Here is a 13450-nt window from a genome sequence, read left to right on the forward strand (position 1 = left end):
ACAATGGCCATTCTCACTCTCCTCATTTACTGAAGTGAGGTCATCTCAGGGGTTTTCTGACCATGCCTGTTACTCTCATAGCACCTCCCTCCCTTAGTGCAGTACGTGCGTGTTAGCGAGGACAGAGTTAACGCTGCAAAGCAATCCGTATGTAGTGAATGCTTAACAAAGAGTATAGACCCTTCTCTCCTGCTGGTCAGTGTGGGAAAATCAATACAGGGCTCTGAATCGTTCCTTTTCTCTGACTGCTCTCACCTCTGGTTGGTGAACAGCTTCCAAGAGGGACTGCATTGAGAAGTTTGGACTGCAAACTGTGGACCGTATCACCAAGGATGACCATGCCATCTGCACTACTGAATACTCCCGCATCGTGCCTTTAGAAAACGGGGAGGTGAGCAGTTGCGTGTTTTCATGCCCTGGAGTTCCCAGGGTTTCTCGGTGACTGTAGGTACTTTATTAATTAGTTCCCTCTTGGCTTTTGGGTGTCACCTGAATCACTCTGTTAAAACAAATGAGACTGACAGGGAGCTGATTCAGTCGTCCTGAGGGGAAGTAAGGATTGAGTTTGGCTGAGGGAGAGATTAATTTCGTCCCATCTCATTACACAGATTTGTTTTCCCTCCTTGCATTCACAGATTGTTGTCTCTCTGGTAAATGGGCGCCCAGGAGCCATGAACTTCTCCTACTCTCCTCTCCTGCGGAACTTCACGAAAGCCACCAACATCCGACTGCGCTTCCTGCAGACAAACACTCTGCTCGGGCACCTGATGGGCAAAGCTTTAAGGGACCCTACGGTGACAAGGAGGGTAAGACAGACCTTGGTACCTCTTGCCAGCGAGGTGGAAGTGTTTGAGGGCTGTGCATGCCACCTCTGGGGAGAAGACGTCCCTGGATGTTGCCCGTGGGGATTTCCTCTCTCTGTACTTGTACTCCCGGAGCTGACACGGCATCTGCAGCCGCTACCGCTGCTGCCGTGGCTGGAGCTGGAGGCTGCTTGGGAAGAGCTGTGCTTAGCACCAACAGCATGAAACTGGGAAACACCTCCTGTGGCACGTGTGGCTTTGTGATGGTGCTGGGAGACCCGACTTGTAACTAACGGGCTGTTAGTGGTGGGAGGTCTTACCATAGGCAGATGTTGCAGCCTACAAGGTGGAGCTTGCCACTGTAAGGGAAATGTCCCGACGTATCATTTTACTAGAGAAAGTCCTGCTCAATTCTGAGTAGGGCAGTTGTGAAGCTTATTCGTAAAGATATTAATGGCCAAACTTTCTTGTGCTCTCCAGTACTACTACAGTATCAAAGATATCAGCATTGGAGGGCGCTGTGTCTGCCATGGCCATGCAGATGTCTGTGATGCCAAAGACCCTAATGACCCGTACAGGTATGTTTTTCAAAGTCCCGGTTCTGTGTAAAAGCATTTGAATTGTTATGCTAAGAATGAAAGATGCCAGTGTGGGTTGCGTCCTGTCCTGAGCTCCTAACTGTGCCAGCATGGTTGTTCGTGAGAACAACCTGAGAATGAACCAGAAACTGGTCCTGCCAAAGTAGCAAAAATTAAATGTTTTGTCAGGCTATTGTTCAGCCAGATCAGCTCCCTGCTCTGGTTTTCCCCACCCACAACTTTGCCATCCTCGTGGCAGCAGAGTGCTGGAACTGGAGGGCAGATGTGCAAAGCCGAGAGTGTTGTTGGACGTGGAGGTTTCTTGTTGAAGCCCAGGGCTGGTTTCTGAACCTGCTCAGAGAAGTCTCTTGCTTCCGAAATGCCTTCTTACGAACAGGGACAGTGCTCTCATAAATAGATGGTTTCCCAAGAGACCAGACTCCACGGTCCAGTTCTCCTCGTAAGAACCATAGATTGGTTATGTATGTAGCTGAACAACTACTCTCTGCCAAAGAACAAGAGCATGCAAAGCAGTTACATTTTGGCTCATGGGGCTCTTCCCATCTGCCTTGGCAACTTGAAATGCCAAAGAGCTGCTTCAGACTATGAGAGTGTTGCTTCTTAGCCATCTGTTCGCAGCCTGCATGTTGCCTTTATGAGAGGGGTGGGTAGATTCAGCTGGACGAGGGAAGCTTATATTTCTTTCTCATCAGGATCATGTAGAGCTTTTGGATCTTCTATAAAATTCCAGTGAGTCCCGGCCAAGGTTAAAAGCTGCTAAGTGTTAAAACAAAGATGTATTGAAAAGCGAGTCTGCGTTAGTGTGCCTAGCTCTTTGACAAAGGCAAGTTCATAAATATTTGGATGTACGGGTCCTTGGTTTTGTTGTGGGCTTTGGTGTTGCTGGATGGACAGCACAGCCCTGTACCGGGGCAAAGGGGCTTCATGGTGCAAAGTTATTCGTTAACATAGAAACACCCTGACATGTCTTGGGTGTACCGATGGCTCAGGGCTCTCCGGGAAGGGAGGGGAAATGGAGGGAGGAGAGAGGTGTTGGGATCCTTGTCCAGTGCCACTTCTGCTGACGACTGTCGCTGCCTCCCAGAATTCCCCTCCTCCCCTCTCGTTTGGATGCATTTGGCATCTTCGCTCTTGGCCACAGACTGTGCTCTGACGGTGCAGCGCCTGTTCGTGAGCAGCTGTTGCGTTTCACCCAGAGCAGATCGCGCTTGCCTGGAGGAGAAAACATTTCCTACTCGGGTGCTTCGTACAGTCAGCACATAACATCTGTAAAGCCCTTTGGGATACATCAGGACAAAGATGCTGGTAAACAGAAGAACTTCTCATGGCGTTGCTGTACCCTGTTACCAAGCCCAGGGGCACGCAGAAGTCAGCAGAAATATAATACTTTCAGTTGAGAAGATGAGTAATCGGCGAAACGCTGCCGTTCTCCGAGGGTCCAGCGGCAGCTGTGTGCAGCCCTCCCCCGCTGGGAGTCATCCCCCGCTCCTGCCCCGATGCCGCACGGAGCCAGCACGGCGATACCTGCTGTAACGCTGCGTGGCAAGAGGCATCGCAGGGCCAGGCGGGACTTGGACGCGCTGTCCCTTCAGGTCATGGGCCCCAGCTGTCAGAAATGCATCATTCCTTCAGAAATCTGCGTGTCCCGTCTGAGCAGGAGGTGCGGTGTGTCCCTCTGCACTTGTCCTGCCTCTTCAGATGTGTGACAGCAACCGGGCAAGGAAATGTGAATAGAGGGAGACAAGGAATGTGAATCGGCCCAGCCCTGTTAAAAATCCCAGTTATGTCTCAGCCTGTCTGGGAGGTCTCTGCCTCTCGTTTTAACTTCTCTCTTCTGCACATGCCTGTGTTTCTTGTGCCGGTTGCCCAGAAAGGCAGGATGAGCACTTTGATAGAGGTGAGGTGAGCAAGAAGTCTTGGCAAAGGCTTTAGGACGTGATGGAGCGTGTTCGTGAGCTGACTTCCTGGCCATAAATGATAATGTTTATCCAGCTTTGGAAGGTCTCTCTGAAGTGCCAAGTTAGGGAGGCGGCACATCCAGCTGTGTTAAGCTGGCAGTGCATCTGGTCCCCCCCCACGTGTGTGTGTGTGTGTGTGTGTGTGTGTGTGTGCAAGGGCCCACATCGCGTGGGCAGACAGAGCCTCCCCGAGGGTCCTGTGTGCTCTTCACAACCGTCTCTCTTTGCCCCAAGATCGAACGGGATAAATTAAGCAGAGGGAAGGAAAATTCTCCTGGTTAAAGGTGAACACCAGCAGGATCAGGCACAAACCTTTCTCTTGGCAAACCCTGTGAGCGGTGAGATAAGCATCAGCGGGGACCTGGCACGCTGCAGACGGAGAGCCCGGACAGAAATCATGTGTTAACATGCAGCTGCTGTTGATGTGAGCTCCGGAGAAGCCTGCAAGTGCTCTGCATTTGTCTGATAAGAGCAACCGTTACCGTGGGTTCACTGCCCCATCACGGATGCCACAAGCAAGGGAGGAGACAACCGGAGAGTGCAGCTGCTGCCGTGCCTGATGCTGAAGATAACCAGCAAGACAACGGCAGCCTGGCTGGTCAGCAGCAGACCTGCAGGAGATCAAGGATGCTTTCCCACTGCTGGATCCTGAGTGCTAGCTTGCTCTTTCCCATTTTGGAAGCGAAAGCACCGTGTGGCGCTGGTAGATTTGTGCTGTCTGTGAGTCCCTTTTGCAGGTGGTTTTCCCTCAGGATAGTGAGATGCAGTTAGGGGAAGGGGCTTTTTCTTGATTGTGCTGCTCAGATGTCCCGGCCAAATCCAGATGCTGCAGCGCTTGTGTGCCGCTCCTGGCTCTGACACCGCTGCTCACTGGAAACCATTTATAGTCTCTGCTATTGAGCATCAGTTCCAGTGGGGAGACTGTGGTTTTATTTTTTTATGGCAGGACGACCAGGAAATATGTGCTATGTGAACACAGCCGCTCCCTCTTCTTCCTTGTATATATTCAATCAATGAAACATGTAAATAATGTAGCTTACGCACGTTTGTCCGTGATTCAGCAGCAGCACAGACTCGGCACAAGGTACGGTAAAGCTGCCGTGATGGATGAGCTCTCTGAGAGGTCGTTGCTAACTCTGGACAGCAGAGACTAAATAAATAGCTCCTTCTCCATCTGAAATGTGCGTCTTTACTCATTGAGTGCCATCTTTTTGCATCCTGGGAACCGAACCAGTGTTTTTCAAACATCTTGAACATTAAAGAGCCGGGGTGTGTGGCTGGAGCCGCGTCCTCCAGCCAGGGTGATTCACACTGCTCAGCAGGTTTATAAGTTCTCTGACTCGGTGACCGTCTTTCTCCACACATTTGTATATGGACGTTAATCTTGATCTAGAGCTGCTGCCATAGAAAAAAAAAACATAAAATTTTGTTTCCTTGAAAGCGCTGAGTGGTAGTCAGCCAGGTGAGAGGTCTGTGGGTGGTTTCTTTACGGAGTCACGGCCAAGGTTTGCCTCTCATTCAGTCTCCCCCTTGGGTCTGCAAAACACGGGGAGAACAAAGCTCCTGGGGAACGTTTCAGGGCTCATTTCTGCCGCCTAGGCTCCAGCCAACCTCTCAGGGGCTCGCTTTCATGCCTGGACTCTGCCAGCCGCAGCCCAGGCTGCCCCAGGGACGGGGCATCAGGAGCGCTCACAGTGCTGACCGCGGCCAAGTGTTCCGTGGTGTCTGACCGCGGCCAAGCGTTCTGTGGTGTCTGACCACGGCCAAGCGTTTCGTGGTGTCTGACCACGGCCAAGCGTTTCGTGGTGTCTGACCGCGGCCAAGCGTTTCGTGGTGTCTGACCGCGGCCAAGCGTTCCGTGGTGTCTGACCACGGCCAAGCGTTCCGTGGTGCCTGCAGGGGGAGGACGGCCCGCGGGGCTGGGAGCAGCTCCCGGACCCCCTGCCTCTCACCCCCCTGGCTGTGGTGAACGTGCTCTGTGTGGGTCCTTGCCCGCATTCCCCCGAACCTTCAGATCATCCCATATTTCATTAAAACAAGTTTACTTGTCCTGTGCGGCTGCCTCTGTCTGGCTGTTCACTATACGTACGCTTGCAGGTCCTACATCTTAAAAACACATGTAGGTGGAAACCACGGCACTCAGCTCACTGCAGGCATGGAAGAGTGTGTCCGCACTCCTGCATTTCACCAAGAATGACTACTCCCATTTACTGCTAATGTTTTTAAAAATTACATTTATTTTTAAACACTGCTTTTGAATGGAAGAGCATTGGAGGAGGGAGAGATGGGAGTGGCAGACTGACCCTGAGGGGAAATGAGTAATTGCACAGATAAAAGCTGGAACATGCTGTATTATCCATAAGTCTATTACAACAGAAAGCGTTTGTGTTGGATGGGAATCGCCTTCTGCTAAGTGGAAGTTTTGGAGATGATGTCACTGATGTTAATGAATCACCGTTGCGGTTGAGCAGGGACGAGAGCCGTCAGTCGACCGTCGAGATTTCTTGCCTGGCGCCTCCGGAGCCGCCTGTTTACCCAGCGCAGCCCTGCCTGCGCCGGCTGGGGAAAGCAGGAGGTGCATTTCGCAGGGAGAGTGGGGCCAGCGTCTGCTAAAAGACTTAATTCAAATCTCGTGGCCTTCCTCTCTGCAAGCACAGGTATAGCTGGAGGAGCAGATGGGACCTGTGTGGCCCCATCCCTCTCTGGCTCTGGACTATCGTTCCTTTCACGCTGCCCCTGCGCGGTGGTGGGGATGTCGTGGCCCTGCACCGTGCTTCTCCCTCTCAAGTAATTTGCTTCAGCTCAGGTTTCTACCACTGCCCCCTCCAGCCATTTCACGTTTCTTTGTCTGTAGAGCTGGCAAGGCAACGGCACGTCGATTTTTCTCTAATCTTCATCTCCCTGTGCAGAAAAGAGGAGTGATGGTGGAGGAGAAGGAAGGGAGAGAATGGCACTGGAAGAGCAGTTTGGTGTTTGGCTTAGAAAAAAAGCCCCAACAATTCAAAAGTTAAAAAAACCAATGCCTTAGAAGCCTTTTCCAGAATATTTGGATTAATAAATATCACGCGTTCGTGTGTCTGACTAGTGATAGCTATGCACAGCGGGGTTACGCGGTGGCTCCCCGTCCCGCGCGTCCCTGTCATCGCCCCAATGGCTGTACCTCCTTCCTCCCCCTTGCAGGCTGCAGTGCGACTGCCAGCACAACACCTGCGGCGGGTCCTGCGATCGCTGCTGCCCCGGCTTCAACCAGTTCCCCTGGAAGCCCGCCACTGCCGACAGCGCAAACGAATGCCAGCGTAAGTCGGAGTTGGGTTTTTCCTTCCTTTTCCAGCTGTTTTGCAAAGCGCAGATTGACCACACTTCACCGGCCCCTCGACACTGCGGTGCGGAAGAAGCCATTCACTGGAATGGTGGGGTTGATGGTGTGTGGCACTGGGTGGAGATCACCGGCAGTGCGAGAGGCCGGTTTGCACAGTGGTTGATTGTGTTCAGTCGGGGCTCGCGCAGGGAGGCCCGCTCGGTCTGTACGGGACTTTGATTCTGCTTATGTTCCAATTCCTCCTCTGTGTCCAAGGGTTCGCGCAGGCAAGTCTCGTTGCTCAATTCTGTCTCCAAGATGAATTACATTTGGATGTGTTTACATACGGGACATCTTTATTTGTCTAGAGAAACCTTTAGTAAATGCCGACAGTGGAATTTATGCTGCACTGGGAGTGCAGAGCACGGAGCGTAGCTGCATCGCACAATCTCTTATAAACGCAGGGCGGCAAAGGACGGTTGAATCTTAATCCTGCGGGTTTGTAAAGAGCACCCTCACCGGGGGCTGAACTTTCCAGCTCACCTCCGTCCTAGATGGGATAAAAGAGGCGAGAATGTTGCCCTCTAAACCAGACTACCCGAGGCCCTAAAGTTGGGTAATGTCTCTTTCTCGTCTCTACACGCCTGCGCATATTTTACTTCTGATGTTGTGCCTGCTGCGTTTCTGCGGTTGCAGACTAGACTTCGTGAAAGAGTTGCTGCTTCTGCGCTTGTGAACTGGAAGACTTCTGGGAGGTTGGGTGATCGTGTAGTCCCCGAGATGCATTCAGGCATCTTTCCTCATTGAAAAGTAACCCGTCCAATGTCAGACCCACGAGGAAGCGTTCGTATCTCGAGATCCAGCTGGTGACCGAAGGACCTCCGTGGACGGGTGGCTTAGCTAACGTCTCTGTCTTTGCAGCTTGCAATTGCAACGGCCATGCCTACGACTGCTACTACGACCCCGAGGTGGATCGCCACAAAGCTAGCAAAAGTCGCCAAGAGAAGTTTGAAGGGGGAGGTGTCTGCATTGACTGCCAGGTAGGCCTGAAGAGCTCCCGCGGAAAATGCTGTTGTGTTTGTGTCTGCTCAGCCTGGAGTTCAGCCTTGCTGGCCGCTCCGCCAGCCCCCTCGCACACCCTCCGTTACCTTAGTGAGGTCTCTCCCTGGAGATTTAGTCTCTTTGCCATAGGTTAAAGGAGTGTGCGCCAGTAATGAATACAGCGCTTGGGTTCCTCGCTGTCCCCTGGGTTGTACCGTTACCTTTCGGATGCTTTAGGGTTAGGTCTGCTGAGGCGCTGTGCGGTGGGAGGGACGGGTTGGTGCCGAGCACATGGGGAAGCCCCTGCCTAGTCTGCGGGCGGCCGTCTCTCTGCGTCTCTTCTCACCACCAAAATGCCAATCTCCTCAGTCTCTGAAGTTCCCAGTGAAAGCGGGAAAGTAGCTCTTCCACTCCCAAGGTGGCTGGGAGCTGGTTTCATGCGGTGGCACGAAACATTTAGCTGTGCTTTCTTGCTGGGAGGAAACAGATTGCTCCCGTCCTCCTCGCACATAGTGGTTGAGGACGTTTTACCATCTGAGGCAAGGGAAACGGGCTCGAGGTCAGATACGAACCTGAACCTCAGACTGGGCTTACGGGAGGATACACAGTTTGCAGGAAATACTTTGTTTTCAAATCGGTGTATGTGGGATTTTGAGCAGATTTAGGTCTTCTGTGCGATGACACTTCTCAGTTGCTCCCTCTGGACCCTGAAGCTGTCAGTAAATCTGGCAGACGAACATGAATCCCGCCGGCAGAGGAACTGATGCCCCTCTAACCCACTGTCTTTCAGCATCACACCACCGGCATTAACTGCGAGAGGTGCATCCCAGGATACTACCGGTCCCCTGACCACCCAATCGACTCTCCGTACATTTGCTATCGTGAGTGTGGTTTCCTCTGCGGGCTGTAGATGCCTGCTTGGACTTGATGGCACTGGGGAGGGTGGGCTGAAAGACTGGGCTGAGAGATTTTTCTGGTGTAGGGAGTCCAGCACCATAAAAGATGTGGCTGCATGGGCGGTTCACGCTGCAGCTGGCATTGCCCATGGAAACGTATGTGCACGGCCGCCTGTACTTGCAGGCAGTATGTGTGTCTGCAGCATCCCTGAAATCAGAAGTGGTGGCATGTTCTAAGGCTGGAATGAGCTAAAAATGGGTTGTTACCCCTGCTGTAGCCTGCGGGGCAGTCCGGTCTTAGCTGTCATCTTGTGCCCTTTCAGCTGGCACTTGCAAACCATTGCTCTCCGTGCGCCAAGACAGGGATTTCTGGGCAGCAGTGGGTTATATCTGTATCGCTGGGGATCCCAGCTCGGTCTGGTAGCTGTGACACATCAGCTGTTCTGGACCGTGTCCTTGCTGCAGTGCGCCACTGCCACCTCTCCAGGGAAACGGGGGTCTCCTGGAGAACCGAGACGGGGCTGTGCGGCTTTGCTTGGGTCCCTGCAGTGGGACGAGCACAGCGGGAGCCGTTCCTCTAAGCCAGACCCTTTTTGAAGAGGCAAAATCCCACTTTTTGTTTTTGGAGAGGATTTACAGCAGATGGCGGGGTCTCTTGCAGAGGCTCTGTACCGCAGTGATGCTTCTGTAGTGCTCATGGTTGGCCGAGTGACTGTCAGGTAGTGACAACCGGCTCGTCCCTCACTGCAGGCTGCAACTGTGAGTCTGACTTCACCGATGGCACCTGCGAGGACCTCACCGGCCGCTGTTACTGCAAGCCCAATTACACCGGGGAGCACTGCGATGCCTGCGCCGAGGGATACCTCAACTTCCCCCACTGCTACCGTGAGTGGGGGCTGCGGGGCTGCGGGGTGGGCAAGTCTGGCACCGCACAGACCCGGCGGGGGCAGGACGGGCCAACAGCTCCAGTTGGGGCCACTCTCCAGGTGCCTTTTCCCCGTGCCACAGGGCACTCCTGTCCCAGGAAGAGTTCCTGCAGTTGGGGAGAAGCCCACATTTGGCTTTGGTGGAAGCCGGACCAGAGCTGAGCTGGGCTGAACCTGGCTCACTGGAGGCTCATCTCTCACTTTCTGTGAAGGACATCTTTCCAGGGCCCGGGTTAAAAATGGTTGTAATGGATCTTTGTTTAGTGGGATTCTGCATTTTGTTCCGTGTTCAATGTTTTCATTCAGCCCGTTCAGCTTTGGGACTGTCAACCCGTTGATATCCCGACAGGATCTCTTTGAGCGTATGTGCTGACCTGTGCAATGTCTCTTTCTCTGCGTAGCTGTTCCAGCTTTTGCTCACAACGATACTGGAGAACAAGTGCTCCCTGCGGGACAGATAATAAGTAAGCAGTGCAATTTTCCTTGCTGCTTTGGCAATCACCATGCTTTATTACTGTCATATCTCACCACTCAATGCCAGATCAGGTCCTCAGCTTACTTGGCATGAGTGTTGTAAGAGACAGAGTGGTTCTGAGAGAGGATGCAGCTTGAGGGATGGGGGAAAGGAAGTTTTATGAACCCCTTTTTATAGACAGGGAACCTCTAGCCCAGGGTGGCTGTGATTGTGTGCTTGTTTTCTGGTGTCCAGGCTGTGTGGGGACTTTCCTTCTGGCCTCCCTGTAAGGAACCCTCTTAAGATCACAGAGGGGCTGTGGCTGAGCTGGAACCCGGTCTGGGTTCTCCCAAATCTCAGCCTCCAGGTTCAGATATAAACCTGTCCTTCTGCCACACCTGCACGCCCTGTGGTTTCCATCTGGTGGGCAGCGCGGGGGGTCCGTGCCAGTGGCCCCCTCTGCGCTGCTGCGGGTGCCTGGGCAGCGCGCCCAGCCGGCCGCTGGCCCTGCGTTGCTTTCTCTGTTGTTTTGAAAGCTCTTCTGTGCCCTCAGCCCTGCCCCCTCCGCCTCCCTCCTCTCCGATGCTCACTCCTCTGGGTTCATCTCCTCCCTTGTGCTTTTCTTTGTCTCTTTTCCCACCGAGTCCTCCCCTCTCTCATGCTCCCCACTGCGCTCCAGATAACCTTTTCCTTCCTTCTGTATCTTCCAGAAAGGTTTTGTGTTTTTTTTTTTTTCCTGAGCTGGAATTTCTCACTTCCCTTCTCATTTCCTCACCTCCCCCCTCCCTCTGGCTCTTGAATAATATTTGCCCTTCCCTCTCCCAGCCCGGCACCCCGCACCACTGCTGTGGGTGAGGGCAGAGCTGACCGAGGGCTTCCGCACTGCTCGCCCGGAGCATCCGCCTGCCCTGGCAGCGGGAAGGTCTCAGGTGCAGCTGAGCGTGGGGTGCCCAGAGAGAAAGCCCAAACCCCACGTGGGTTTGCTGAAGGTTCTGGTTATTCCCGCACAGCTCCTGGGCGATGGAGCGTGTGTCCGCCCTGCGCGGTGCCCTGCTGCCCATCCAGCCCCTCGCGCCTCTGCGTGATGCTGAGCTCTCCCTCCCACGCTGCGACCCCGCGAGCCAGGCGTGCTGCTCGCCCGAGCGGGGTTTGGTTAAAACATTTGCATCTGGTGGGAAGGTTATCAGGGAGCAAACGCTTGTGCTGCTGCCGCTCGTGGCAACTCCTTCCCTGTCCTTGGGGGACCTCTGCCCAGCAGCAGAGATCAACTGACAGCCGTGTCTGCTGTTGCTTGTTGTGTGTCTTTTTAGTCTGGAGAAGAGAAGACTGAGGGGGATCTTATCAAGGCTTATAAATCCTTCAAGGGAGGGTGCCAGGGGATGGGAACAGTCTTTTTCCAGCGGTGCCCAGTGACAGGACAAGAGGGAATGGGCACAAACGTGACCATAGGCAGTTCCATCTCCACCTGAGGAGGGCCTTCTCTGCTGTGAGGGCGGCAGAGCAGTGGCACAGGCTGCCCAGAGAGGTGGGGGAGTCTCCCCCTCTGGAGCCATCCCAAACCCGCCTGGACGCCGTCCTGTGCCACTGCTGGAGGTGCCCCTGCTCTGGCGGGGGGTGGGATGGGGGAGCTCCAGAGGGCCCTTCCAGCCCCCACCAGGCTGCGATTCTGTAATTCTGTGTCCTCTCTCCAGACTGCGATTGCTACGCCGGTGGGACAGAAGGCAACGCCTGTCGCAAAGACCCTCGGGTGGGGATGTGCGTGTGCAAACCCAACTTCCAGGGAACACACTGTGACCAGTGCGCCCCAGGCCACTACGGACCCAGCTGCCAGCGTGAGTGACTCGGGGTCAGCGCCCCATGCTCGCCCCGCTCGCCTCCCTGCTGGGGAGGAGCGTGCCTCCCCCCGTCCTCCGCTCGCGCTGGGGAGGAGGAATTCTCCAGCCCCACTTCTGAGTGACAAATTCCCATGACTTTTGCTGGCATTTTCCACCCAGCCCTGACCCTCCAGCATCCTCCCAGCTTGTGGGGGGCCCTCGAGAAATTCCCTATGGATGTGAGCTATGGGCCAGGCATGCTTGGTGTCAGCTGTGTCCCACATTGGTTTTTCCAGTGACCGCGTTTCTACCCCAGAGGAACCGGTTCCTTTCCTAGGAAGGGGAAAGAGGAAGAAGCCGTTTATTTTCTAGTGCCCTTTTTGCTTTCCAGCCTGCCAGTGCTCCGGCCCCGGTCAGTACGATGGCACCTGTGACAGCGAGACGGGGCAGTGTCTGTGTCGAACGGGATTTGAAGGGCACTTGTGTGACCAGTGCGCCCCCGGCTACTTCAACTACCCTCTGTGCCAGCGTGCGTATCTGTCCTCCCGTGGGACCGGGTGGGTACGCACAAAGCCAGAGTCTTCTGGCGGGGTTCTGAAGGGGGACTGGGGAGTGGGTTTGTGGGCATTTTAGAGGATATACGCAGTGGGCAGAGATCGACAGTTCGGACGCTTCGAGCAGGACCTAAATGCCCATCTGAGAACCTCAGGAAAAAAAAAACAAACCCAACGTATTGCCATGAGCTTGGCCCCGTGATCCCAGCACGGGGCAAATGTTTTCTCTGTGTTGCAGTATGCGGCTGCAGCGCGGTCGGGACGCTGCCGGGAGGCTGCGACTCCCTCGGGAGGTGTTTCTGCAGACCCGAGTTTGCCGGGCCGAGGTGCGAGCAGTGCAGTCCCGGGCACCACTCCTACCCCCACTGCTACGGTAAGGACCTGAACGTTCAGTTCCTGCTGCTCTGTCACCTGCTGAGAAACATGCCTATTTTTGCAAGACTTTGGTGTTTCTCAAAATCGAAACCCATGTGGGTCTGCACTGTGAGTTTGGCAGGCTGATTCTGGAGGTGGTGGATCGTGCCAAAGCCTGGAAGAGAAAGCAGTTCTTATCAGTCACGCTTCCTCATCACAACCCCGCTGTGACCCGGTGTCTCAGCTTACACCTTTTTTTGTCTGTCTTTTTAGTGCATTAACCTATTAAACTGCTGAGGAACGTTGAATGGGCTGTAAAAAACCCCCAGTGTCATTTTTCTGCTGTGGCCATGACTCTAGCTGAAAATGTTGCCTGTCTTTCCAGGGGATTAAGAAATTAATTTAGTTCTGATGTAAGTGGCTAATTCCTGCGGGGCTGAATGTCAGTTCAGACCAGCAGAGGTTGGCCACGGATCGCGCGTTTCGCAGATTATTGAGAGTCCTGCTCTTACAGCTTGCTCCTGCGATTCCCGAGGTGCGGTGGACAACAACTGCAGCCCCGCTGGCCAGTGCCGATGCCACGTGAATTTTGCGGGACAGACCTGCAACCAGTGTGCCCTGGGCTTCTATGGGTACCCCAGCTGCACGCGTGAGTAACCACCATCGGAGGGAAGGGAATAGCTGCTGCTACTGGCTTTGTAATGGTTTTCCTTTTCCTAACCAGTCTCCCCGGGTTGTATATGAATGTAGTCG

The 13450-nt window shown here is 54.1% G+C and overlaps 1 protein-coding gene across 1 annotated transcript in view; it reads left to right on the forward strand.

Moving 5' to 3' along the window:
* Window positions 1-671: 671 nt before the first annotated feature.
* The window catches only part of LAMA5 (laminin, alpha 5), a 49952-nt gene continuing 37173 nt past the window's right edge, over window positions 672-13450 (forward strand). Inside the window, exons 1-11 of the mRNA XM_009893584.1 lie at window positions 672-806; window positions 1284-1381; window positions 6541-6656; window positions 7580-7698; window positions 8490-8580; window positions 9346-9480; window positions 9923-9985; window positions 11667-11807; window positions 12181-12318; window positions 12582-12716; window positions 13212-13346. Of these exons, the coding sequence (XP_009891886.1) occupies window positions 672-806; window positions 1284-1381; window positions 6541-6656; window positions 7580-7698; window positions 8490-8580; window positions 9346-9480; window positions 9923-9985; window positions 11667-11807; window positions 12181-12318; window positions 12582-12716; window positions 13212-13346 (1306 nt within the window). The remainder of the gene's footprint in view (window positions 807-1283; window positions 1382-6540; window positions 6657-7579; window positions 7699-8489; window positions 8581-9345; window positions 9481-9922; window positions 9986-11666; window positions 11808-12180; window positions 12319-12581; window positions 12717-13211; window positions 13347-13450) is intronic.

This window comes from Charadrius vociferus, unplaced genomic scaffold (genome assembly GCF_000708025.1).
Source record: "Charadrius vociferus isolate BGI_N301 unplaced genomic scaffold, ASM70802v2 scaffold259, whole genome shotgun sequence".
NCBI lineage: Eukaryota > Metazoa > Chordata > Aves > Charadriiformes > Charadriidae > Charadrius > Charadrius vociferus.